Source organism: Sciurus carolinensis, chromosome 8 (genome assembly GCF_902686445.1).
Source record: "Sciurus carolinensis chromosome 8, mSciCar1.2, whole genome shotgun sequence".
Taxonomy (NCBI): Eukaryota; Metazoa; Chordata; class Mammalia; order Rodentia; family Sciuridae; genus Sciurus; species Sciurus carolinensis.
In genome coordinates, this window is record NC_062220.1 from 90,785,432 (window position 1) to 90,808,922 (window position 23,491).

At 40.8% G+C, this 23,491-nt stretch overlaps 1 protein-coding gene across 9 annotated transcripts in view; it reads right to left on the reverse strand.

The window, feature by feature from the left end:
* Positions 1-23,491, reverse strand: part of Pde1c (phosphodiesterase 1C) — a 551,831-nt gene that overhangs the window by 222,177 nt on the left and 306,163 nt on the right. The window contains exon 1 of one of the 9 annotated variants that reach the window (XM_047560742.1): positions 12,329-12,432. The exons of the other annotated variants lie outside the window; for them this stretch is intronic. Coding sequence (XP_047416698.1) covers positions 12,329-12,405 — 77 coding nt within the window. The 5' untranslated portion in view covers positions 12,406-12,432. Of the gene's footprint in view, positions 1-12,328; positions 12,433-23,491 lie in introns of those variants that run through there. 9 annotated transcript variants of the gene reach the window in all.

The following is a 23,491-nucleotide window of genomic DNA, read 5'->3' on the forward strand; positions in this document are numbered from 1 at the left end:
GGCCTCCTGGGCTGCACGTTCCACTCATCCAGACCTATACAGCCTTTGGGTTAGGATATCGCCACGTTTACCTTCCTCTTCCAGCGGCCAACCCCTACTTGGCACTCTGGTTCTTGCCTAGCACACAGCAGGCACAAGATCAGCATTTGGTAAATGAGGGAGTAAATGAACAAAGGCATGGACAAGCCCCCTGAATTCCAAAACACAGTTTATTTCCCCACCTAATGAGCAGCCCTCTCTCATTGCTCCATACCAAATGTTATGGGCAACCTGCACCCATCAGACCTGGTCTGGTTTACTCATAACTTGAGAACCTAGTCTATGACCCCACTTGCCCCCCTGCTGCCTCAACCAGTGCCACAAGTTCAGCCCCTACCTTGCTCCAGCCTAGCCGCAACATCAGTTTCATGTTGTTTCATTTAAAAAGAGTTCACAGAGCTACCTTTCATTCCCCATGCCAGACTCATTACAATCAGCTGCCACAGAAGGGTATATCACTAGCATACAGTAATTGCTCAATAAATGTTCAACTCAACAGACACTGTCCCCTGATCTGGGTGCTATATTAGAGACTTAAGATGCACCTGTCAGGAAGATTTTACCCATATCCTTTTCATAGAAGTCGTTTGAATTTACAAAGAGTAGGAGATAAAGTGAGATAATGGAACCGAGCCAAAACACAAGGAGAAAAACAGCAAATTTGGCAGAGAGATGTGAATGAAATGCAACTGTTTCCGGTTAACAGGCAAATGTAAGACATGGAGTTCATTCCCCTCCTTCTCTAAATCTGAAGAAACTCAGGACCACAGATAGGCAGCTCCTAAGCAAAAATCAGAGAGCTAATGAGCAGCAAGTCTGGGCCATGCATCTGCCATTCCACTCCCCAGGCTGGGAGAGGGAGAAGAATAGATGAGGGGCACGACTAAAGTACAGTTAAGTCAGACCACCTCACAGCAAAAGAGAACTGAGAAAGTCACAAAACTCTTAGGACTGATGCTCCCCTCCCACTGGTTCTTCCTGCAGAGGATTCCCTTCACCGATGACTGGGTGGTGTCCAGGAGTTCAGGGTTTGACAAATGGCACATGATATCTATTGTGAGCTGAATTTTGTCCCCCACAAAATTCACATTTTGAGGTTCCAACCCTCTGTGCCTCAGAACGTGACTATATTTGGAGGAGGGGTCTTCATGGACGTCCAGCCTCCAGAACCATGAGGACACAAAGGTCTGTTACATAAGCCTCCAGTCTGTGACATCTTGTTCATGGTAGCCCAAGCTGACCAAGGCACCCTCTGATCCTTCACTTCAAAAGGCTCCAATACTACAGAACTGTGGAGATGAAGAGGGTGAAACCAAGTGAAAACACCAGGCTGTGGCCAGATTAGAACCAAAATCCTAGCTCCCAGCCCAACACTGCTGCCCACTCCTGAGGCCTCCTGGGTCCTGAGGTCCTCCTCTGTGATATGGGAACATACTGTAGATAATATCAGCCTTGACTACCTCACAGGCCTGTTTTGAAGAACAAATGAAATGATAATGTCAAGAAAGTTCTAAAAACACAAGAAAGGTTTTAGAGTCATTCTTAGTGTTACTGTTGTATGCAGGATAGAGGAATAAACAAGCAGACCTGAAGACAAAACAATACAAAGAGACACTTGTGGGACAGAAACAGAAGATTTAATAGTCAGATCACTGGAGTTGTAGAAGAAAAAAAAGAGGGTGGGACTGAAAGCATATTTATAAAAATAATAACTAAAAACTTCCCACATATGGGGAAAGATAAACCTACAGATTCAAGAAGCTAAGAGAATTTCAATGAGATAAATGCAAAGAAATTCACACTAAAAAACATAATTAATGTCTGAACACTAAAGAAAAAAAAATAATGAGATCAATGTGGGGAAAAGTCAAAGTTTGATGGTATTCTGCATTGGGAAGTCTTAAAATACCTAAAATGCTTTCCCAAATAGATTTACAGATGGGCATCAATATACTACAATGTTTATAATGTGTCAGATATTTCTAAGTGCTTTGATAAATGTCATCTCATTAAATTCTCAATGTTATGAGGTAGATATTATTATTCTCAGTTTCCACAGAGGAAAAACTGAAACCCAGAGAGGCTAAACAACTTTATCAATGTCACATGGCTAGTGAGTGACACAGCCCAAGATTCAAATTAGATAATGTGGCTCCAGAGTCTACTCTCCACTACTCTTTCTGGAAGCAGAAATGAATCACCCTTGAATCATGTCATGCACAGAATCAATAGTGAAAATGGACAAGGACTTTATAAACTAAATAATGAGATAATAAAGCACATATTGGTACAAAGTGTTTTTTTGTTTGTTTTTGTTTTATTAAAAATTTTAAAACGTATTAGGGCTGGACATTTTGGCTTCTGTAGACCTGGATGTTAGCAACTTTCATTGCTCAGAATTGAGTTTATATCAAATTTGTATTTGGTGAAAACATTATTTTTTTTTCTGCCAGAATCATATAGTAAAAGACATTCTGTGATTTGTTTTCAAAGTTGCAATGAAGCAGTTAGTTCCTTTGGCTTAGCATTTTCATTAAGCATCAATTCCAAAGTATTTTTTCCCATGACTAAGGTCCTATTTTAAATAGTTTTTATCAAAACAGGTAAACTATCAAATATGGAAAACTGTTATATTCATTATTCTATTAATTAAACAATGGAGAGAGAGAGAGAGAGAAATGGTGGGGGGAAGGGCAAGGAAGGAAGGAACAAACCAGACAACTAAACAGTACAGACACACTTAACAATGAAAAACTTTTATCAAATTTGAAAATGGCACAGGTCTCAAGATAAAAAATTGTCCCTTTTATAATTTCTAGAATTTTCTTTGTTGTAATATGAAAGCATTTCAGAAATGTAGTATCCTGTAGACTAAAATAAAAGGTGTTTTGACACACCTAAACTACACTATCACACTGTAGATGACAGCCCTGTTCATGAATGACATTGAACTGGCAGAGGACCCTTGGACATCCTGGTATATACTAAACATTCAATAAATATAACATGAATAGAAAAAAGTAGGGAAGAAAGGAAAGAGAGATCCTAGCCTCTAGGCTTAGGTCCCTTAAATCTCTTCCCCATCTCACTTCTAGTGTTCTTAAATAAATGATCTAATATCTCACAAAATCTGCAATGTGGGGACTGAGAGAAAAATGAACCTAGAAGATTAGAAAATGATGAATATCTTCTAAAACCACTGCGGTCATGGTTGCACAACTCTGTAAATTTACTAAATACTATTCAATGGCATACTTATGCCAGGTGAATTTTATGCCAGGTAAATTTTACCTCAGTAAAGCTACTTTAAAAAAATGTAGGGTCTTCCTATTGTCTATAGGATAAAATTCAAGTTCATGAAAGATCCTTCAGGACAAAGCTCCTGCTTATCTCGCCCTTTTTAATTTTTTCACCACCTATGTTCCCCCAACTCTTTGACTCAGACTCCACTTAAACGTTCTGTGTACTCAACCACCTGCAATTTCCAGAAAATCTGAGGTGTTTTACACAGCACCCCTGTGCATCTACTCAGCCTACTCCCTTTGCCTTGTGCCTTGGAGTGCCACAGGTATCTGATAAATACCAAATGGAAGGTTCAAGACACGCTCAACCCGACCTCTCCATTCCAGGAAGCTTTTCTGACCCAAATAGAACTGACCATTTCTTTTCATGTATTCCCAAGCACACAGTCATTCAACGTTCCTACACACTTGTCCTCAAAGATAACAAGGACACCAACCATTCTATCAAATTGTCCACCATTAATTAAATAAATTAATGAATAAGCCCAATATAAACCCCCATTTAACATAAAATTAGAACACCTAAGTTAGAATAGTAATAAATACCCAACACCGATATATAATAACAAGAATCCAGATTATATGCTTGCTATGGAAGCAGCCCCTGGGTTAAAACTTTTCTCATGGTTGCTCCTTGAATACTCCCATGTAGCTCAATGACACAGAAGAGTCATCATCCTCCCTTTAGAGATGAAGACAGTGAGATGGGAAGAAATTAAAGAAACTGCCTGAGACTAAGGAGCTGGTTATTTGCAGGGTCAGGTTCGAACCCAGACCATCCAACCTCACCCTATGCTCCTCATCACCTTTATACTGCCTCTGCTTGAGAAAAGCATCTGCCAGGTATCGCCTGCACAGATGTCAGTAGACTGCAGGGCTGCCCCATGAGGAAACAGTCCTCCAGAGCCAGACCTCCCACAGACAGCTGGGCAGAGGGAAGCCAAGTCTGTCATCCCAGTCCCACAAAATTATCATGTTAACTGATGGATATTTAGAGAATGTACATTTCAGAAGCCTCTTAAATTGAGTGCAGATGTTTAGAAGATTAGTGTCAAATTAGGAAGCATTAAACAGACACTAACGCAGACCAAATTGGTCTTTTCAGGAAGCTGGGTCAGGATGGAACAAATGTGTGCTTGCTAAGTAGGCCAGGTTACTCCGAGGTGGGTCCTCTGGAGGTCAGGGGGAGCCCCAATTTGCCAAAGGTTGAGACAGAGTGAGAGGCCCAAATCCTGGGACCTGAATCGTTTAAGCATCAGCTAAATATTTTTGGGTAGGAGGAAGTGGATACTCCTACAAGAAATTTATAGCAGTCTCTAAGTGTACCACTGAATCCCAGAAATCCTAGAGTATTTCCCTAACTACTTACCTGATGCTAGAGATGTGGGAAATGTCTTAGAACTCCACTTCCAACAGAAATCAATGGGAAAATGAATAAGATCCTACTCCTTAAAGGGCATGCCCACATCCTCCATCTATAGGTTTCCAGGGTATCCAATGGTCTCTGATGCTTTTGAACCAAAAAGCTATGCCTTTATTTTTATTCAGTAGTTTCATCATAGACAGATTGGGTGCACTTCCTCATCATGAAATCTCATTCCCCAAAATCCCTCTCCAAACATAGGTGTGGTCTCCAAATGATGCCACATAGCCAGTCACACCATCTTATAGGACTAGATGAACCCCAGTAAAGGCATTTTATCTCATGCAGTAGAATATGCTGAGCATTCATCTTCCCAACTCCAACACTCACGGCATTAATGAACCACAGCCTTAATTCATCAACCTGAATTAGCATGCAAACACTGTATGCCTCCCCTATCATGAGCAATTATAAGGAAATAAAGAAGTATATGAAGCAGTATGGATTGGCAGTTAAGAACTCCACTGTAGAGTTAGACAGACATATGTTCACATCTTGGCTTTGTTACTCTCTTAGTCAGTTTTGTTATAACAGAATGCCAGAAACTGGGTATTTCTTGTAGTTCTGGAGACCAGGAAGTTCAAGGTCATGGAACCCACATCTGGCCAAAGCCTTCTTGCTACCTCATTCCATGATGGAAGGCAGAAGGGAGAGTGAGAGGGAGAAGGCAGAAATAGAAATAGAGGGAACACATGCCAGAGAAATTGAATTCACAGCCTCAAGCCCTTTTATAATCAGCATTAATAGCATTCATGAGGGTGAAGCCCTGATGACCTAAATACCTTTCATTAGACCCTACTTCCCAACATTGTTGCTTGGAGATTAAGTTTCCAACACACATTTTGGCAGGACACATTCACATGACAGTTCCTTATGAACCATGTGATGCTGAACTAGTTACTCATTCCATAGTTTGCATTTCTGAAATGCAAACTCAGTGTTCTCAGTACTTCTTACATATTAACTCATCTCATCCTTAATCTTATGAAGCAGAAATTGCCATTAGGCCCCTCTTGAGGCAAAAGACACAGAGAGTAACTTGCCCAAGGTCACATAGCCAGTAAGTGGGAGAGCTATGATTCAAACCCAGATAGTTTGACTCCAGAGCCCAGATGTATTGGTACTCCATCATTAAGAAGATAACAATTCCCATGTGCCTTAGCTTCTTCAGTAATTTTTTAGATTTTCATAAAAGTAAGTAAAAATATTTGCAGGTTTTGCTTTGAGATCACCAGGTCTGGTTATTTTGATAAAGGTCAGCAACTATAGCAGACACTGGTCTCCATCTTCCTGACAGGTGATGGGTAGTTTTAACACTCTTAAAACCATAAGACCTCAAAATATTCATCCTGACAGTGGGGGAGGAGTATAAATCACCATGGGGACATGGAAGCTTGAGTAAGTGATCAAGGAAAGAGCTCCATTAGTAAAATGTAGCCTCTTCACATGGGCTGAGAAGACAGCAAGGAGCCCTTGTGCCTGTCTGCTCTCTTCTGCTCTGCAGAGGCTAAGCCTTCCAGCCAGCTACAATTCAATCTAGCAGTCTGCTAGTAGCTCACAGTTGGGCAGACCCACTTCACTGGGAGCTTTCAGGTGAGTCACAGATGAAAAGTGAGTCCTTAGGTATCAGGGGTTCATAACCTAGGAAGTAATTACTTTTCAGAAATATTTACTTTACTTTGAAGAAATGTGGACCTTCAAACTTCTTTCTGTATGGATGATTTACATTCTGGCTTAATTGCCACCTACTCAAATTATTATGACTCATTTGGATATGGAACTTTAAATTTGCCTAACACCCCCTGGGTGGTGCATTCCAATGGTTTCAGTAACTCCTGAGTAGCAAGATCACCCTTTTTCTTCTACATTTCAGAAACGAGACTTTTGGGTTGGTACTCTAAGAAATGATCAGCCAGCAGGTTTTCACCCTCCTGATCAGGAAGTTTCTTATACCTATGCCCTGCCTACTTCCTGACTATTTCAGTTTCCTGTTGTTGCTATGACAAACTACAACAGATTTAGTTCCTCACAACAACACAAAATCCTTACAGTTCTGGAGATCAGAAGTCTAAAATGGGTCTCAATGAGCTAAAATCAAGGTGTCAGGGCAAGGAAGTGTCCATGGCACAATTAGAGGAGGAGGAAAAATTTATTTGGGGGCTCACAGTTTTAGAGGTCTCAGTTCATAGACAAGCAAATGCATTCCTCAGGGCTCCAGGTGAGGTTGAACATAATGGTGGAAGAGCGTGGAGGACGGAAGCTGCTCACATGATGATCAGAAAGCAGAGAGAGAGAGAGTCCACTCACCAGATACAATACATACACCAAGGTATGCCCCAATGCCCACCTCCTCCAACCACACCCTACACACCTTCAGTTACCAGTCAGTTAATCCCTATCAGGTGATTAATTCACAGATTGGGTTAAGGGTCTCATCACCCAATCATTCCTCCTCTAAGCTCTCCTACATTGTCTCACATAGGAGCTCTTAGGAGGTACCTCACATCCACACCATAACAGTAGATAAGGTTACAAATACATTTTGACAAAATATATCACTTACCTAATTTAATTGACTCACTTCAAATATTTTAATTATAAAAATTTATGCTAACAGAAGTTCTAATCAAATTCATCTACTTTTTACTGAAACATTTCAATATATCTACAAGTATGAAGCAAATCTCCTTGGATGGTGATCATGATATTTTTACTCATTAAGAATAAAGAGGTCAAGTCAGATGTGGTGGTACACACCTGTAATCCCAGCTGCTTGGGAGGTTGAGCTAGGAGGATCCCAAGTTCAAGGCCAACCTGTGTAACTTAGTGACACTCTATCAAAATAATTTTTTAAAGGTTGAAGGGTAGCTCAGTGGTAGAGTGATTATCTAGCATGCCAGTAGGCCCTGGGTTTAACCCCCAGAACCACGACAAAAACTAATAAAGAATTTATAAACTATAATCTACAGTTTGTGTCACTACAGAATTTTATCACTTCTTTAGCTTTAAACATGTCTTCTTAGGCACTTTTTCAAGAGAGCCCTGCCTACTTCCTTAGTTTAAGTAGATGACACTTTTCTGCCACTATATATAGCTGTATCTGTCAACACACATAAAAGCCAGGGGGAGATAACAAGGAAAGTGTTACCCTGCTTATATTATATCTTTTGATAATATCAAAGCAATTTCTGAACGTTAAATATGAGATAGAAAAGAAAGTTTCATACCTTACTGATGAAATTGAATAAAGTAGTTCCAGTGAGACTTTGTTCTTGGTGTTTTCCTCAAAGGACCATTCTCAAATGCATCAGATTATTGTCAGGGTCTTAAAAATAGCCTATTGTGTTCCCTTAGCTAACCCCCACCAGGCAGCACAATGCAATTCATTCACTGCCTGGCCTGAAGGCAGAGTAGGGCACTGTGCTTCCCACTGGCAAATAGCCAGTGGTTCTGTGGAGGCCAACTCTCTCCCCCAAGGAACCAAAGGCCCCTGGGGAGGGAGGCTTCCATGTGTGGGTCAGCATGCAGCCATAGTGGCCTGGACACGCAGCCCTGCCACAGGGGCCACGAGGCGCTACTATCAGATATCTTTCTCTCTCAAGGAGCATAGCAATATGAATTAAAAAGAATGAAAAATGTGCCATATGATATTCCTGATTGTTTTGTTCTGGAAGTGGTTACACTAAGTTACAACCAGGAATTTCACGTCAAGCCCCAGTGCTCAGCGAAGCCTAGCAGTCAACTCTGGATAGCCTATTTTTAAAAAGATGAAAGGATACAAATACAATTCAAGAAAACAAGCATATTTCACTGGAACCAGCAGAGTAGTGACTGTCTGTGATGCTGTTCTTTCCTCCTTTACTTTTTCTTTCTTTCTTCCCCCTTTTTTTTTCTGCATATAGGTAGAATTGATCTCTCTCTTTGAAAAATTCTGAGTGACAAGCTAAAACTAACAGATTTGGAAAAGGCCCTGTAAATAACAAATAAGAAATTGCCTAATTAGAGCCAAGAACCAACACACTTTAGCACTACAACAACCGTAAAACCTAGGTGGCGTGTGTAAGGGTGTTCATTTTTATTCTGACTTTTAGTTTGCCTATGCATTTGAAAAATATCCAAATTCCAAAGTCAAAAATCAAATAATAAAATAAAAATAATTCATAAGATGCTTTTGAAAAATTTGGACTCTGAGAAATTTGCATAAATTCAAGGCATCACGTTAGTTCACTTCTCCATTGTCAGAACCACCACCCGAAAACTTTATTTAAAATCTAACTCTGGAAAAAACCTGAAACTCACGTTGCTTCATACCTCTTCTGAATGAACAAAATGTGACTGGTGTAGAGTGAAATCCTTTAGGGAAATTTTCCTTTGTAGAACATGTCATAGTGACATGCACTAGAATAGCAATTAAAATATTCTCAACCCATCCCCCTCTCCCTCTAACTATCCTTGTCACACTGTCTTTAAGTCAAAGTACAAACTGCTCTAGGCCTAAGCAATGACAGAAACAGCTCCCCATCCCTCCTGGTTACACAGACTCAAAGACAGGTACAATGAATGCTCAAATGCCTACACACTCCTCGTGAATTCAAATTTCCTAAGACAAAGAATGATCAAAGAGAGCTTCTAAGCAAGAGACAGGAAATGAGATTCTCAACAAGAGGGTAGGGCGAGTCAGGGAGGGAGGGTTAGACACAGCTCTTACTTAAGATCCATTTATGGATGATCCCCTAAGACACTGAAGAAAATCTGGCACAAAAAACAATGCACTGAACTGGGTAAGCCATCAACGATTGCAACTCATAACTTTGTTGTTTTCAGAAAGCAAACTGAGTGCTCCCCAAAAAGTGAATCAAAAGAATCAAAAAGTACCATGGAATATGGGAAAGACACTGCCACCACCTCACAGACCTTCGATGTCCCAGAGCCGTGTGCAAATGCCTCTGCAGTCCGTGCACTAAACCTGAGAGCTAACCCAGAAGTTAGACGGCCCTCCAACTTCTTCCCATTCCAACACTTCCTTGACTCACTGAACTAACTCAACCGAAAACAAGCAGCTCTCTACTGAGGGCCAAGAAAGTCTCTGAATTATTCAGGTGGCAAACTTCTCCCTCCACATACTTCACGTCTGCTTCCCTCTCTCCCACTCCGTCCCTCAACGTACCTGCTCCACTTCTGGCTGCTTCAACAATCCCCCATTCCAACATTTCTTTCCCACTTTTTTTCTATTTTCCTTCTTCATTTAGCACAAACTTCAGTGCCCAGCACAAGGCCATTTGAGTGGGCTCAAGTCAATTCTTAAGAAAGAACAATGGCAGGGATGAGTGACCCAACCATACAGAAAGTCATTTTAGGCATTAGTGGTGACCAAACTGTATAGAATTACAAAGCAAACCATATAGAAAGTTGTAAAGAAAGAAAGACAGTCTTTTTTTTTTTTGGTACCAGGGATTGTACACAGGGCTACTGAATCACTAAGGCACATCCCCAGTCCTTTTTTAATATTTTATTTAGAGATAGGTTCTCACTGAGTTGCATTAGGACCATGCTAAATTGCTGAGGCTGGCTTTGAACTTGTGATCTTCCTGCTTCAGCTTGCTAAGCCACTGGGATTACAGGGATGCACCGATGCACCAACTCCTTTTTAAGTCTTCAACAAGCTGATGACTCTCCAGTGGGTGACTAATCTAACCAAGTTGAGTTGAAGAAGATACTCCATGCAGACAAAACACTTTTAAAACCTAATTATCCAAAACCCTCTGTAAAAACAGCAATTGAGGATTATCAACTTTTGAATGGTAGCATCTGTCATAGAAAGATGAGTGAATTCAAAATAGGCAAATCTGAGCCACCATTCAGCAGTGCGTCTTTGGACAGATTATGAAATCTTTGAGCCCTGTGATTTTATCCATAGCAAGGGTATGATAACTCCTATCCAACCAGGCAGAAAGAAATGTGAGTGTGTGTAAAAGGACAAGACTCAGAAAGTACATTCAGGAAAAAATTATATGACAGTGAGTTACTTGATCGCAAGCCACGGGGAAAGTGGTCACGTGTGATGTCTCATGCGACCAGATGAAGTTGTACTGCCTCCCTCCCTAGAGAGATCAGAGCCATGTCAACACCACTGATTCCCAAACTTGGCTTCACTGTCAGTCACTTGGGTACTGTTAATAAATGCTGATGCCTGAATTCCACTCTTAGGGATTCTTATTTTAGAGTTCCAGGGTGCAGTCTAGACATTGGGATTCTTAAAAGCTCCCTGAGTGATCTTCCTGTATAGCCAAGGTCAAGAATCACTGTTATAGAAACATCCTTCCCCTTAAAATTTGGAGAAAAATAAGATAAAATCTCTGCCGCAAGAGATCAAATTCAAGTCTAGAGTGTAAATAAGTATGCACAAGATCAATAATTCAGAGTGCCCAATCATGCATTAAGCAGATTTTGAATTAAATGCCTACTAAATACCCAGCACAATGTTGGGCACCAGGGACTAAGCAATGGAAAAACATGGACACGTAGCCTGACCTGATGGAGTTTCCAGTCAACTGATAAGAACTAAAATAGAGGAAAGTTCTAGGTATTAAAAAAGAAAATGATGGCCTCCTTCAGCAGTCTGTTTTCCAGAATCATCCTTCCAGGCTGGAGAACAGGCTGGGTATCCATGATCTGAAATGCCTGGAACCAGAAGTGTTTCAGATTTCAGATTATTCTTTTTAAATTTTAGAATATCTGCATATGTGTAATGAGATGTCTGTGGAGTGGGATCCAAGTGTGAACACAAAATGCGTCTATGTTTTATAAGTACCTACACCCAGAGTCTGAAGGTGATTTCATGCCATATTTTTAGTGTGCCTGCATTTTGTCTGTGACAAGCCACCTGAAGTCAGGCGTGGGATTTTCCAATGGTGGCGTCAGTTCAGCCCTCAAAAAGTTTTCAGATTTTGGAGTGTGTCAGATATCAGATTTTCAGATTGAGGATGCTCATCCTGTACCAGGCCTTCGGGGAAACAGAGGGAAACAGTGTGAGGGTGGGAGAACAGAGAAGAGGTGGGGTCTGGCTAAGTACAGGTACAAATGAAAGAGCCAAAATGCAACTGGGGAACTTTCTGCAAAGTGCCCCACACTCGGTCTGAGAATTTGGGGTGTCACCATGAGGAGAGGACTGCCATACTGCCATTCAAGTCAGAGGCTGGGTGTGTGGAGAGTGGATCCCAGTGAAAGAAGACACACCATGGACAGCAACGTGGAACCATGGGAGGGGCTCCATGCCAAGATCTAGCATGGTCCCTCTCCCCATCTTCCATACCATCCTTTGAATATTCTTCCTCCTTTTTCTCTTGAGCTGTCTCCTCCCACCCCTTTATTTTCTGGCCCTTTCCCCTCCCTCTTATCCCTTCCTTTTGAAACTGGGAGATGAAAGGCAGTCAATATAAACAATAAATAATTGGGTCCCAGGGAGATGAAAGCTGGTTTGGGTTTGGGAAGATAAGAGACAGCCTCTGGGGGCTAATACCTCCAGAGCCCTTCCCCCTCCTCCTCCACCCGTTACCAAGGTTACCTGCTTACAGGGAACTGACTGTCCCTCCCAAAAGGCTGTGAATGAAGCACCTCCTGGGTGGACCTTCCTCTGCCCATTTGCTTCTCATCTTTTGGCTCAGCCTCTGGTCACTGGTCAGGTACACAGGATGGGGAGAGGAAAGAAGTAAGATAAGGGGGAAGAGGGCTGGAGAACAAAGAAAATCTAAAATCGATAAAAGGGACAGGACACCCCCACTTGGATACCAACTCTGGGTCCCCTTTTTTCCTTCCAGAAGTTTGTTTCTACCTTTAAAATAAAACTTGCTTTCTACGCTTGCCTTGGTGTTTCTTGGGTGTTCAGTCTTCACATCTGGAGAAACTGAACTCATGGTCATCAGTAACACTTTCAGGCAGCCTTCAGCATCTCTAATTCCCCTACCCCACCTCTGGCCGCCACTTTTCCATTTCATCTTGGGTCACAATTCTGGAATCAGGGCCAGATCCAACAGTCTGAATCCAACGGCCTATGCTCATGGGAGCCTCTGCACTTAATACTCTGATGTTGCCATTTTGAAATTCTTCACGATTTTGAACAAGAGGCCCTGAATTTTCACTGTGCATTAGAAGTTGAAAATTACATAGGCGGTCCTGCCCAGAAGGTTTAGAGATTCACCAGTCTAGATGGAGAATTCTAGAAAACAAATCCTGAGAAAGGTCACTGTTGGGGCACTATTCTTATAAAAATTGTTTGTGTGCAGATTCTTTTGTTACCTCAGTTTATAAAAACATTGAGCGCTAAATTAAATGTTGCCCCAAATGATGGGAACATAACCTACTTTTCCCTTCTGAGAAATTCCAGTAAACCAACAAATTGCAGTATGAAAGCCCTAAATCAGAAATCTGGGAGGTTGACCAAGACACATCCTTCAGATCAGCAGTTCATTAAACTTCCTACCCGGGGTCCATTCCTTAGCTACTATACAAGACAAATAGCTTTCATTTCAAAATATGAAAGAGGGAAAGAAGGGAAACAAGTACCAATAATTAATTAAGACCCCCTCCCAAAAAAAAAACCTCACAGGGAAGGGATGAGTTTTCTCACGATTCTCCTTTGTTCAGGGCTCTGTGAAAACACAAAAGGATCCTAAACCACATTTTAAAAATAGTAAAACTGTTTATATAATCTGATAAACTCATGATCAACCCCAAAGAAATGGTTTTCCAGAAACCCTGAGAATTCTTTTAATCTCCAAGGGAGGGGAAAAAAAAAAAAGGTTTGAACTTCAACTTTAAAAAAGTGAATTCAAGGCCCTGCTCATCCACCTCCCTTAGTACTCAGCTCCTCATCTGTAAATTAGGTAAGACCACACCAGCCAACTCCCCTCACAGTCAGGGTGCTGTGGATTGGAGAGTGTCTTCCAAAATTTCATGTCCACTTGGCTGCTCAGAGCGTGACTACGTTCATTTCTTATTGATGCAATAACAGTTGACCACAAACTTGGTGACTTAAAATAGCAGAAATTCATTCTCTCAAAGTTCAAGAGACTTGAAGTCTAAGACCAAGATGCTGGTGGGGACACACTCTCTCTGAAGAATATGAGAAGAATCCTTCCTTGCCTTTTCTTCCTCATCCCTGGGGGCTCCTGACAATCCTGCACGTTCTCTGACTTAGATCTGTATTGCTTCAATCTATTCCTCCTACTTCACATGCCTTTTTCTATGTTTATCCTTTCTCCTTTTTAAAATACCCCAACAGGTGGATTTAGGGGCCAACCTAATCCAGTATGACCTCATGTTGAGTAAGTATGTGAGCAAAGACTCTTTCCAAATCAAGTCAAATCCTGAGATTCTGGGTAAAGCATGAGGGGCACAGGAACATTATTGAACCTACTACAGTGATATTTGGAAATAGGATCTTTGAAGATATAAAATATAGTAAGGATCAAGGTTAAATCATACTGGATTAGGGTACACCCTAAATCCAATGACCCGAGTGTCCTTACAAAAAGGAGAGAGAAAACCAGGTGAAGTAGAAAGGAGAAACTGCAGGGGTGCAGTTACCAGCCAGGGGCTATAAAGGATCCTCAAGAGCCACCAGAAGCTGAGAAGAGGCAAAGAGGATTCTTCCCTAGAGTCATCAGAGGGAAATGGATCCACCTTGATCTTGGACATCTGGCCTCCAAATCCATTGAGGGAATAAAATTCTCTTGCCTTACACCACACAGCTTATAGTAATTTGCTACAGACTAAGAAATCAGTAAGTAAAATCAGTGTTTCTGAGGTGAAAGTTGACACAACAATTAGATCAGCTTCCGTTTTCAGACAGGAAGGAAGGAAAGAGGGAGGAAGGAAGGAAGGAAGGAAAGGAAGGAAGGAAAGGAAGGAAGGAAAGGAAGGAAGGAAGGAAGGAAGGAAGGAAGGAAGGAAGGAAGGAAGGAAGGAAGGAAGGAAGGAAGGAAGGGAGGGAGGGAGGGAGGGAGGGAGAGGGGGAGGGAGGGAGGGAGGGAGGGAGGGATTGTCTGTTTCAAGACAAACTCCAAACCTATGACATGTTAATGTCAACATTGATTAAATCAAAGGAATATGAGTCACAACTATTTTATTACATCTGTGCCTTGAAACAGCTGTGTGGAAAAAAAACATGCTAGTATGGATGAGGATTAAGCCACTGGATATTTCCTTTATTTATTTATTCATTCACATATTTATTTATTTAGCAGAGTAGAGTTTTGTAAAAGAGGGATCTTTAAATTTATCAGGAAATTCCCACTAAAGAAACAACCAGTTCTTAATAAACCAAAAGTTCTTGGGGGAAATTAGGAAAAGTAAACAGAGAGACAAATGCAATGGGCAATTCAAAGCATTTATTCCCAGTGGTGGTAGGAACACGTACAGCACGCAGGCCCACCCAGCTGAGCTCATCCTGGTCAGCCACCTCTTCCAGAAAGCCTGAGTCAAATCCTTCCATGGGCACCTCCTGGGGAACAGTGGAAGACATTACAGGGACCTGGAACTTCTCAAATGGGCTCAGGAGAAAACCACACCCATGCCTAAAGGAGAAAGAGCGACCAAGGAAACTACACCTACCCCTGCAGCTGCAATCTCCTCAGGAGCTTTGTTCTCTGGAGTCCTGTCTCTGCCAAGTACCCAGACACAAGGAAGGACAGGGTCTTGGGTAATCAACTACCCCCTTCCTTAACAAAACCAATGCATTTGAGCATCACTGTAGTTTTCTTAGGAAACAATGTTATAACCTCAGAGGAACACAAAGTTGACTTAAAGAAGTTATTTCTGGTATTATCGGTCATACAATTCCTTTGACTACTATCCAGTTGGGACTTAATTTTTAGGTGAATTCATCTCATAAAGAACCTTCAGGATAAGGCTGAACTACTTAGAAAGAAAATGCTATGTATCTATGATGGCTGTTCTCTGCTAACTCAAATCCATCCTCCCCTTCTCTGGGTGGTGGGATGGTTCCATGGCTTGGGGAGCACTCTGACCCTCTAACTTCTTGTTGACTTTCTGTTGGAAGAACCAGTAGAAGCTGAGAGTGGGAAGAGAAGGAAGTTGGGTGGCATGGGGCACTTATGGTCCATCTTCAGCACACTACTGAGCTGATAGTGACAGGGGTCCTCTCATATAGTGAGGACCTATCTCCAGCCCCTGTGACTCCACCTCCTTCCTAACCCATCAGGTCTCAGGGGTCGGCAGTATAACAGATTCCACTATTCCCAGTTCCTGGTGCCACATATTCATTTTGATTCCATTCACTCTGTCCAAACATCTGTGGCAAAGCACACCTTCACCAACAGCCCTAAGTTAAGTCCTTGGTCCTGTCAAGGGTATCCAAAGTAATAGTGCCAAGTCATTTTTAAATGTGTCCATCTGCTTCGTATAAATAGTTATAACAACTAATAATATGACATTGCCATCTTTTTATTTTTTATCTGTTCTAATTAGCTATACATGACAGTAGAATGCATTTTGACACATCATACATAAATAAAGTATCCCTTCTCATTCGTGTGGTTGTACATGATGTAGAGTTATACAGGTTATGTAATCATACATGCACATGGGTAATAATGTCTGATTCATTCTACTCTCATTCCTACCCCCATGCTCCCTCCTCCCTTCACTCCCCTTTGTGTAGTCCAAAATACCACTATTCTCACCCTCCTCCTTATGAATTAGCGTCCACATACCAGAGAAAACATTCACTTTTGGTTTTGGGGGGATTGGCTTATTTCATTTAGCATAACATTCTCCAGTTCCATCCATTTATCAGCAAGCATAATTTCATTCTTCTTTGAGGCTGAGTAATATTTCATTGTACATATATACAGAGTTTCTTTATCCATTCATCTGTTGAAGGGCACTTAGGTTGGTTCCATAGGTTAGCTATTGTGAATTGGGCTGCTATAAACACTGATGTGGCTGTGTCACTGTAGTATACCTTTGGGTATAAACCTAGGAGTGGGATGGCTGGGTCAAATGGTAGTTCTGTTCCAAGTTTTCTGAGGAATCTCCATACTGCTTTCCATAGTGGTTGTACTGACACTGCCTCCTTTACAGGTTGAAATTCTGCCCATCCTTCAAGGATCATCTTTAACACAACCTAATTGCACACAAATTTTGCTACATTTGGACCTCCATGATTTTTTTTTCAATTTGGTTATTTGGAGACGATCTTTGATACTTTTATCATTCTGTTTGATTTTCATTTAGGCTCAGGTTATATTGTCTTTCTTTAGCTAAACACTCCTTAAGGTCATTGACAAAATGGCACTCATTTCTGTATCTTCCCCCACCCAGTAACTAATCCAGTCCTAGTACACAGACTCAATAAATCTGTGTTGTTGCAAGCTCCATCCAATTAACATATCTTCAATGATCTTTCCTTCATCAAACCAAGAATATTTTGAAAACATGAAGAGCAGATTTTACACATTATATACCAATATCACATGTTAAATATCCACATAAACACCCTAAGCTGAATTTTTATCTGACCTTCCTCTGCCATCTGCCCTCACCCTTTTATCTAAAAGAGTGAGTTTTAACCTTTTACAAACACTTTATACATTCCCACTTCAGTGTCTCTACTCTCCCAGGAAGAATTCACTTTCTTCCTTGTTTCCTTTTCTATTTAATGAGACCCCAGGATGTCACTCATTAGCATCATTTTGGCCCCTGATTGGTTCTGTCTTTTGCTCTTCCTGGCTATTACATTCTCAGAGGCCAGCTGTGTATGTCTGTCCATCTGCAGATTTCTTCTGGGCAGGCACTGATTGCCACCAGCTTGAGCACTGATTACTGACATGATCATATGGAAGTTACCTCTCTGTCCAGGCCTCCCATTCCTTCCTTAACTAGAACATGGGAATGATTTAGTTCTTCACCGGTTTGATGATTTAATAACTACACATTGAGGATAGTGCACTGAAGTGGGCACAGGGAGGCTGAATCTGAACAGTACCCTATCTCCCAAAAGGAGTCTCATGGGGAAGGTGGACAACCAAGGGGGAAGGGCAACCATGGTCACGTGTAGTATGGGAAACAATGGCAGGCTTTAGTCTAGGGCCTGGGAGCACCAGAGGAGGATACCTGATCCTAATCAGGTGGATTGGTGGGAAGAGGAGAGACAAGACTTCCCAGAAGAAAAGACCGAGACTGCTACACCAAGCTCCCAAATCTACAGTGGAATTAGATAGATAAGGAAACGCCCTTGAAGTTCATAGGATTTTGAAAATTTACGGATATTATGGAAATAATATCAGTCACAGTTGCAACAGCAGAGAAGTTGATTTCACAACTGAAATTAGTACAAATTTACTTGAATTCTACTATGTATAAAGAGACATTATCTGCTTGGTGAGTGTGACTATGAAACTTAATTCAGCTTCGAATTGAATTATCTTCTGCTGGAGGTTCACCCTGAGCAGTAAGAGGTAGGAAAAATGAATTTAAATTAACATTGGACTTTAAAATTCCATGTATCATTAAAATCTTACTCTAAAATTTGAGTTTAAACCACTGCAATTTCCTCCTCACAGGGAAGGGTCTCTGGCACAGGCTTTGCCAGCAACTTCAAGCTGCCTCCTGGTAGCGAAGGAGACTCCCAGCTCCTCAGTTCTCTCACTTGGCCAATGAAGGTGATTCTGGACACTGATGGAAGCATTCTAAACAAATGTAGCTATTTTCATTATATCAATATCTAATTTACAAATTTTCAAGGACTACTTATTACATGTATGTTTTATGCATTTGAATATGTGTTATATGCTCAAAGTTTATTTGTAAGTCATTTACTTCAAATTTCTTATATTGTAGAACAATATCTAGTAGTGCTTGGATTCTCAGATGTCCTCAAAAGTCTATTACACTATTGAATCTGAGCAGTAGATCAAACATCTCCATGGAGAAAATGCAGGCAATTCAGATTCAGAGCCCTGGTTCTGATGAAGTAAATGAGGTTGCAGCCTCTGAGGCAAAGATTGGAAATGGGGTTCTAGGGAGAATTAAATGAGGTCTCTGGGGTTCCTGTGCTACTCTAACGAAAGAGCTGTAGCTTTCAACTCAAATAAAGCAGGCTCAAAATCTCAGGTTCATCTGCTACTAGCTCTATGGTCATCAAGTCTTCACCTACGAAGTGGAAATGGCAGAGAAGTACTGGGAAGATTAAATAAAATAACCTATGCAGTGTGCCTCCACCATGCCTGGCGCCAAGCAGGCACGACCCCTGTTGTAGGGTTGAAAAAAGAATGAAGTATGTCTGTGTGTGCACACACCTGTACATATGTATTCATGTGTGCATGAGTGTGTGTATGTATAAAATCAGTACCTAGTAAATATATTTCTAGTGATTAGGAAAAACTTTGTAAATACTGGTTTGCTTTATTCTTCCTCTACCTCCAAGTACCAGCCTGCTTCCTTTTCCACTGACAACCTGTAAAATCTGGCTTGTGACTCTGCCTCCATCCATCGCAATGTGAATCGCAGTGTTTCTCCTAACAAGCACAAAGCTACTGTTTTTATGGCCAGTGATATGTAATCGGGTTCCAGCTAAAGAACTGGAACTAACTGGAACTAACTGTTAACTGGTACATTAACTAAAGAAGCCTGAAGAAGGGGAAGTGGGCTGGCAGCAGACATCCCTCTCCTGAGCTGATGGCCTGAAAACCTGCCCTGGCTGGAGATGAGTGTGAAGGAAACAACCTGCTCTCCATGGGGTCCCACACACCAGGCCTGAGGCCCTGTGGGGAGAGGAGCAGCAGGCAGAGGTCAGAGGGTTGAGCAAGAGAAGGAGAGAAACGTTTCCCAGGTGCGCGCAGATCATGCATGGTTTCAACTTAGTGATACCCCCGGAACCACCCAGGAGTCCATAACAGGCCAGAGAAGCAATGTTCCTAAAGAGGATATCAGTCAGAGTGGCAGGACGTGTCCAAGATCCTGGGACATCAAGGGAGGAAGAGAGGAAAACAAAGAGAAAATGGGTTAACATATGAGACACACTGCAAAACACCCCTGAGAACTCTCAAACAACTGGCGAAGACTTGGCTGTGGGCAGTGAGGCAGATGCAAGCCAGGAAAATTCCAATTCCCTCCATGTGATTTATTTTGCCTCCAGAGGCTGGTGAGGTCTCAGGGAGGGTGCAGCCAGGACACCTCCAAGGAACAAGGCCAGCACTTGGGAATGAATGCAACAATGCTCAGTCACCTGGCATAACAATTGTAGCTGTGCAAGTAACATAGTCTCTAAATATTGTGACACCTCTATTAATAAGTGTGACTCTTTTTTAAACAAACATATGCTGGACCCTTATTGTTCACTGACACATAGAGGGAACAATGATGACTTGATAGCACTTGTCAGGATCTTGACTGGAGGACACTGTAAAAACCACTTACAGTCAGTTGAAGCTTTATCAATTTTCCAGTCTGCACTGGCTTTTTATATGAAATAGAATGGAATTTTGATCCCTAATCCTCACACCAGCACCTCTTAGTGCCCTGACTGCAATAATTATACTCTGATTAGGTTATGCAGTTGCTCTGAGAACACTTTTGACATGGGCTTTTCTTATCTCATAAGTGTGCTTCTAGTTTTTTCCAATACATGCCAATGAATGCTGGTTATTATTTAAGATGACTTTACACTAAGATAATATAAAATAATGTGAATATGTCTCAGAGAATAGCTATGATTTCCCTCCCTAATTGAGTTATAACATTGCTTTAGTCCCTTTTGTGCAACTATAACAGAATATCCAAGACTGGGTAATTTATTAAGAACAGAGGTTTGTTTCTTATAGTTCTGGAGATTAGGAAGTTCAAGATCAAAGTGCCTACAACTGGCAAGGGCCTTCTTGCTGTGACATGCGTGGTAGAAGGAAGACCATCAAAAATGTGTGCAAGAACAGATAAACTCATGTCCTCAAGCCCTTTTATATGTGTCATCAATCTCTTCAAGCTTTGCGGGGGAATATTCAAAACACATGATCATTCCTGATCATTCAATGCACAACCAATAAGTGTTCTTTTCTAGGTTCTTTTCTAGTTGGTTGATTTAAGGATACTTGGAGTAAAATATTCTGGAAATTGCAAAAGATCAAAGTCCCAGCTAGACTGGCATGAAGAAAACAAACAGGGAGCTCGCGAGGGTCTGACTGGCAGTTTCTTGAAACTGTAACTTTAAAGAATCAAGACAGGGAAGCATAGAGACCCAGGGCATACCTCAGATCTCCTAAGCAATCAACTAGAAATAAAGAGGTAGATGTATATCCTCCATCAGTCCAACTTTTTTTCCTATTGCACAACATAATAGGTTTTATTTATATAGAAAAGCCTTGAATATGGGAAATTAAGAAAAGATTCATTTTGACGTGGGGTGTCTCATAGAATCTTGCTAATCATAGGAAACATTATTAACTGTTTAAATATTATTCAATAACAAGCATTTGAATCCTAACACATGCAAAGGATGACACAGTAAAAAGGAGAGTTCAGCAGAAAATTAGAAATTCGAATTCTGCTTCTAAAGCTAAAACTCAATTATTCTGTGATCTTGTTAAGTATTTTAATCTCTCTGTATCTCTTTTGTTTCCTCCCAGCACTGGGGATTGAACCCAGGGCCTCATGCACGCTAGGTAAGTGCTCCACTACTGAGCTACATTCCCAGCTGGGTATCTCTCTATATCTCTCTCCTCGTCAGTAAAAAGAAAACGATTTACTACAGTCATCTCTTTAAAACAAACAGACAAGAAAAATATTTTACAACTGGACATATGCATCAGCTCTGGGTTTTCCTTTTTGGGTGGGATGTACTTTAAAAGGCATATAACCCACTTCTCAGTATGTCTTCTGAATTTCCCTGTGTAGAAAACAAAACAAATCATTAATATCCAAGGAGGAGAAACTAGAAAGTGAAAATCAATAATATTACTGAATCAGTGTTGGAACCTGATACTAGTTCCACTTTCCTGTATTTCTTCAGTGGCACCAAAAGCAATACCAAGGGCCCAAGTCTGAGGGAAACATGCACAGAGACAAACAGCAATCACAAAGTAAGGTAGAAAAGATCACTGTCCTTTTTTTATTTTACCTTAGTACTTTATTAATCGTTTTTATTTTTTATTTGTTCTAATTAGTTATACATGACAGTAGAATGCATCTATGTACTTTGATATACCATACATAAATTGGGTGTATTTTCTCATTTTTCTGATTGTACATGTTATAGAATCACATTGGTCATGCAGTCATATATGTACATAAGGTAATAATGTCTGATTCACTCTACTATCATACCTAGCCCCATATCCCCTTCACTCCCCTCACTACTCTCTACCTAATCTAAAGTAACTCTATTCTTCTTTAGTGCCACCCCCCCTTATTATGAATTAGCATCTGCATATCAGAGAAAACATTTGACCTTTTTTTTTTTGGTATTGGCTCCAACTCTATCCATTAACCAGCAAATGCCATAATTTCATTCTTCTTTAAAGCTGAGTAATAGTCCATTGGGTATACATACCACAGTTTCTTCATCCATTCATCTATTGAAGGGTACCTAGGTTGGTTCCATAGTTTAGCTATTCTGAATTGAGCTGCTATAAACATTGATGTAGCTGTGTCACTGTCGTATGCTGATTTTAAGTCCTTTGGGTATAGACAGAGGAGTGAGATAACTGGGTCAAATGGTGGTTCCAAACTGAGGAAATCTCCTCCAATCTGCTTTCAAAAGATGTTGCACCAATTTTCAGTCCCACCAGCAATTTATGGGTGTAACTTTTCCCCCACATCCTTGCCAACATTTATTGTTGCCTATATTCTTGATAATTGCCATTCTGATTGGAGTGAGATGAAATCTTAGAGTAGTTTTAATTTGCATTTTTCTAATTGCTAAAGATGTTGAATCTTTTTTCATATATTTGTTGATCAATTGTATTTCTTCTTCTGTGAAGTGTCTGTTCAGTTCCTTACCCCATTTATTGATTAGGTTATTTGGGATTTTTGGTATTAAGTTTTTTTTAGTTTTTCATATAGCCTAGAGATTAATGATTTATCTAAGGTGCATGTGGTAAAGATTTTCTCCCAATCTGTAGGCTTTCTCTTTACATTATCGATTGTGTCTTTTGCTGAAAAGAAGTTTTTTAGTTTGAATCCATCCCATTTATTGATTCTTGATTGAACTGCTTGCACGTTAGGGGTCTTGTTTAAGGAAGTCAGATCCTAGATCAATATAGTGAAGATGTGGGTCTACCTTTTCTTCTAGTAGGAGCAAGTTCTCTGTTCTAGTGCCTAAGTATCTGATCCATTTTGAGTTGAGCTTTGGGCAGGGTGAGAGATAGAGATTTAATTTCATTTTTTTTACATATGCTGAATAGACTCTCTTCTCTCCAGTGAATATTTTTGGCACTTTTGTCTACTATAAGATAACTGTATTTGTGTGTGTTTGCCTCTGTGTCTTCTATTCTGTACCATTGGTCTACATGTCTTTTTTAGTGCCAATACCATGCTGTTTTTGTTACTATCACTCTATAGTATAGTTTAAGGCCTGGTATTATGATGCCTCCTGCTTTACTCTTCTTGCTAAGGATTGCCTTGCCTATTCTGGGTCTCATTCTTCCATATGAATTTCATGATTGCTTTTTCTAGTTCTATGAAGAACAGTATTGGAATTTTAATAGGAATTGCA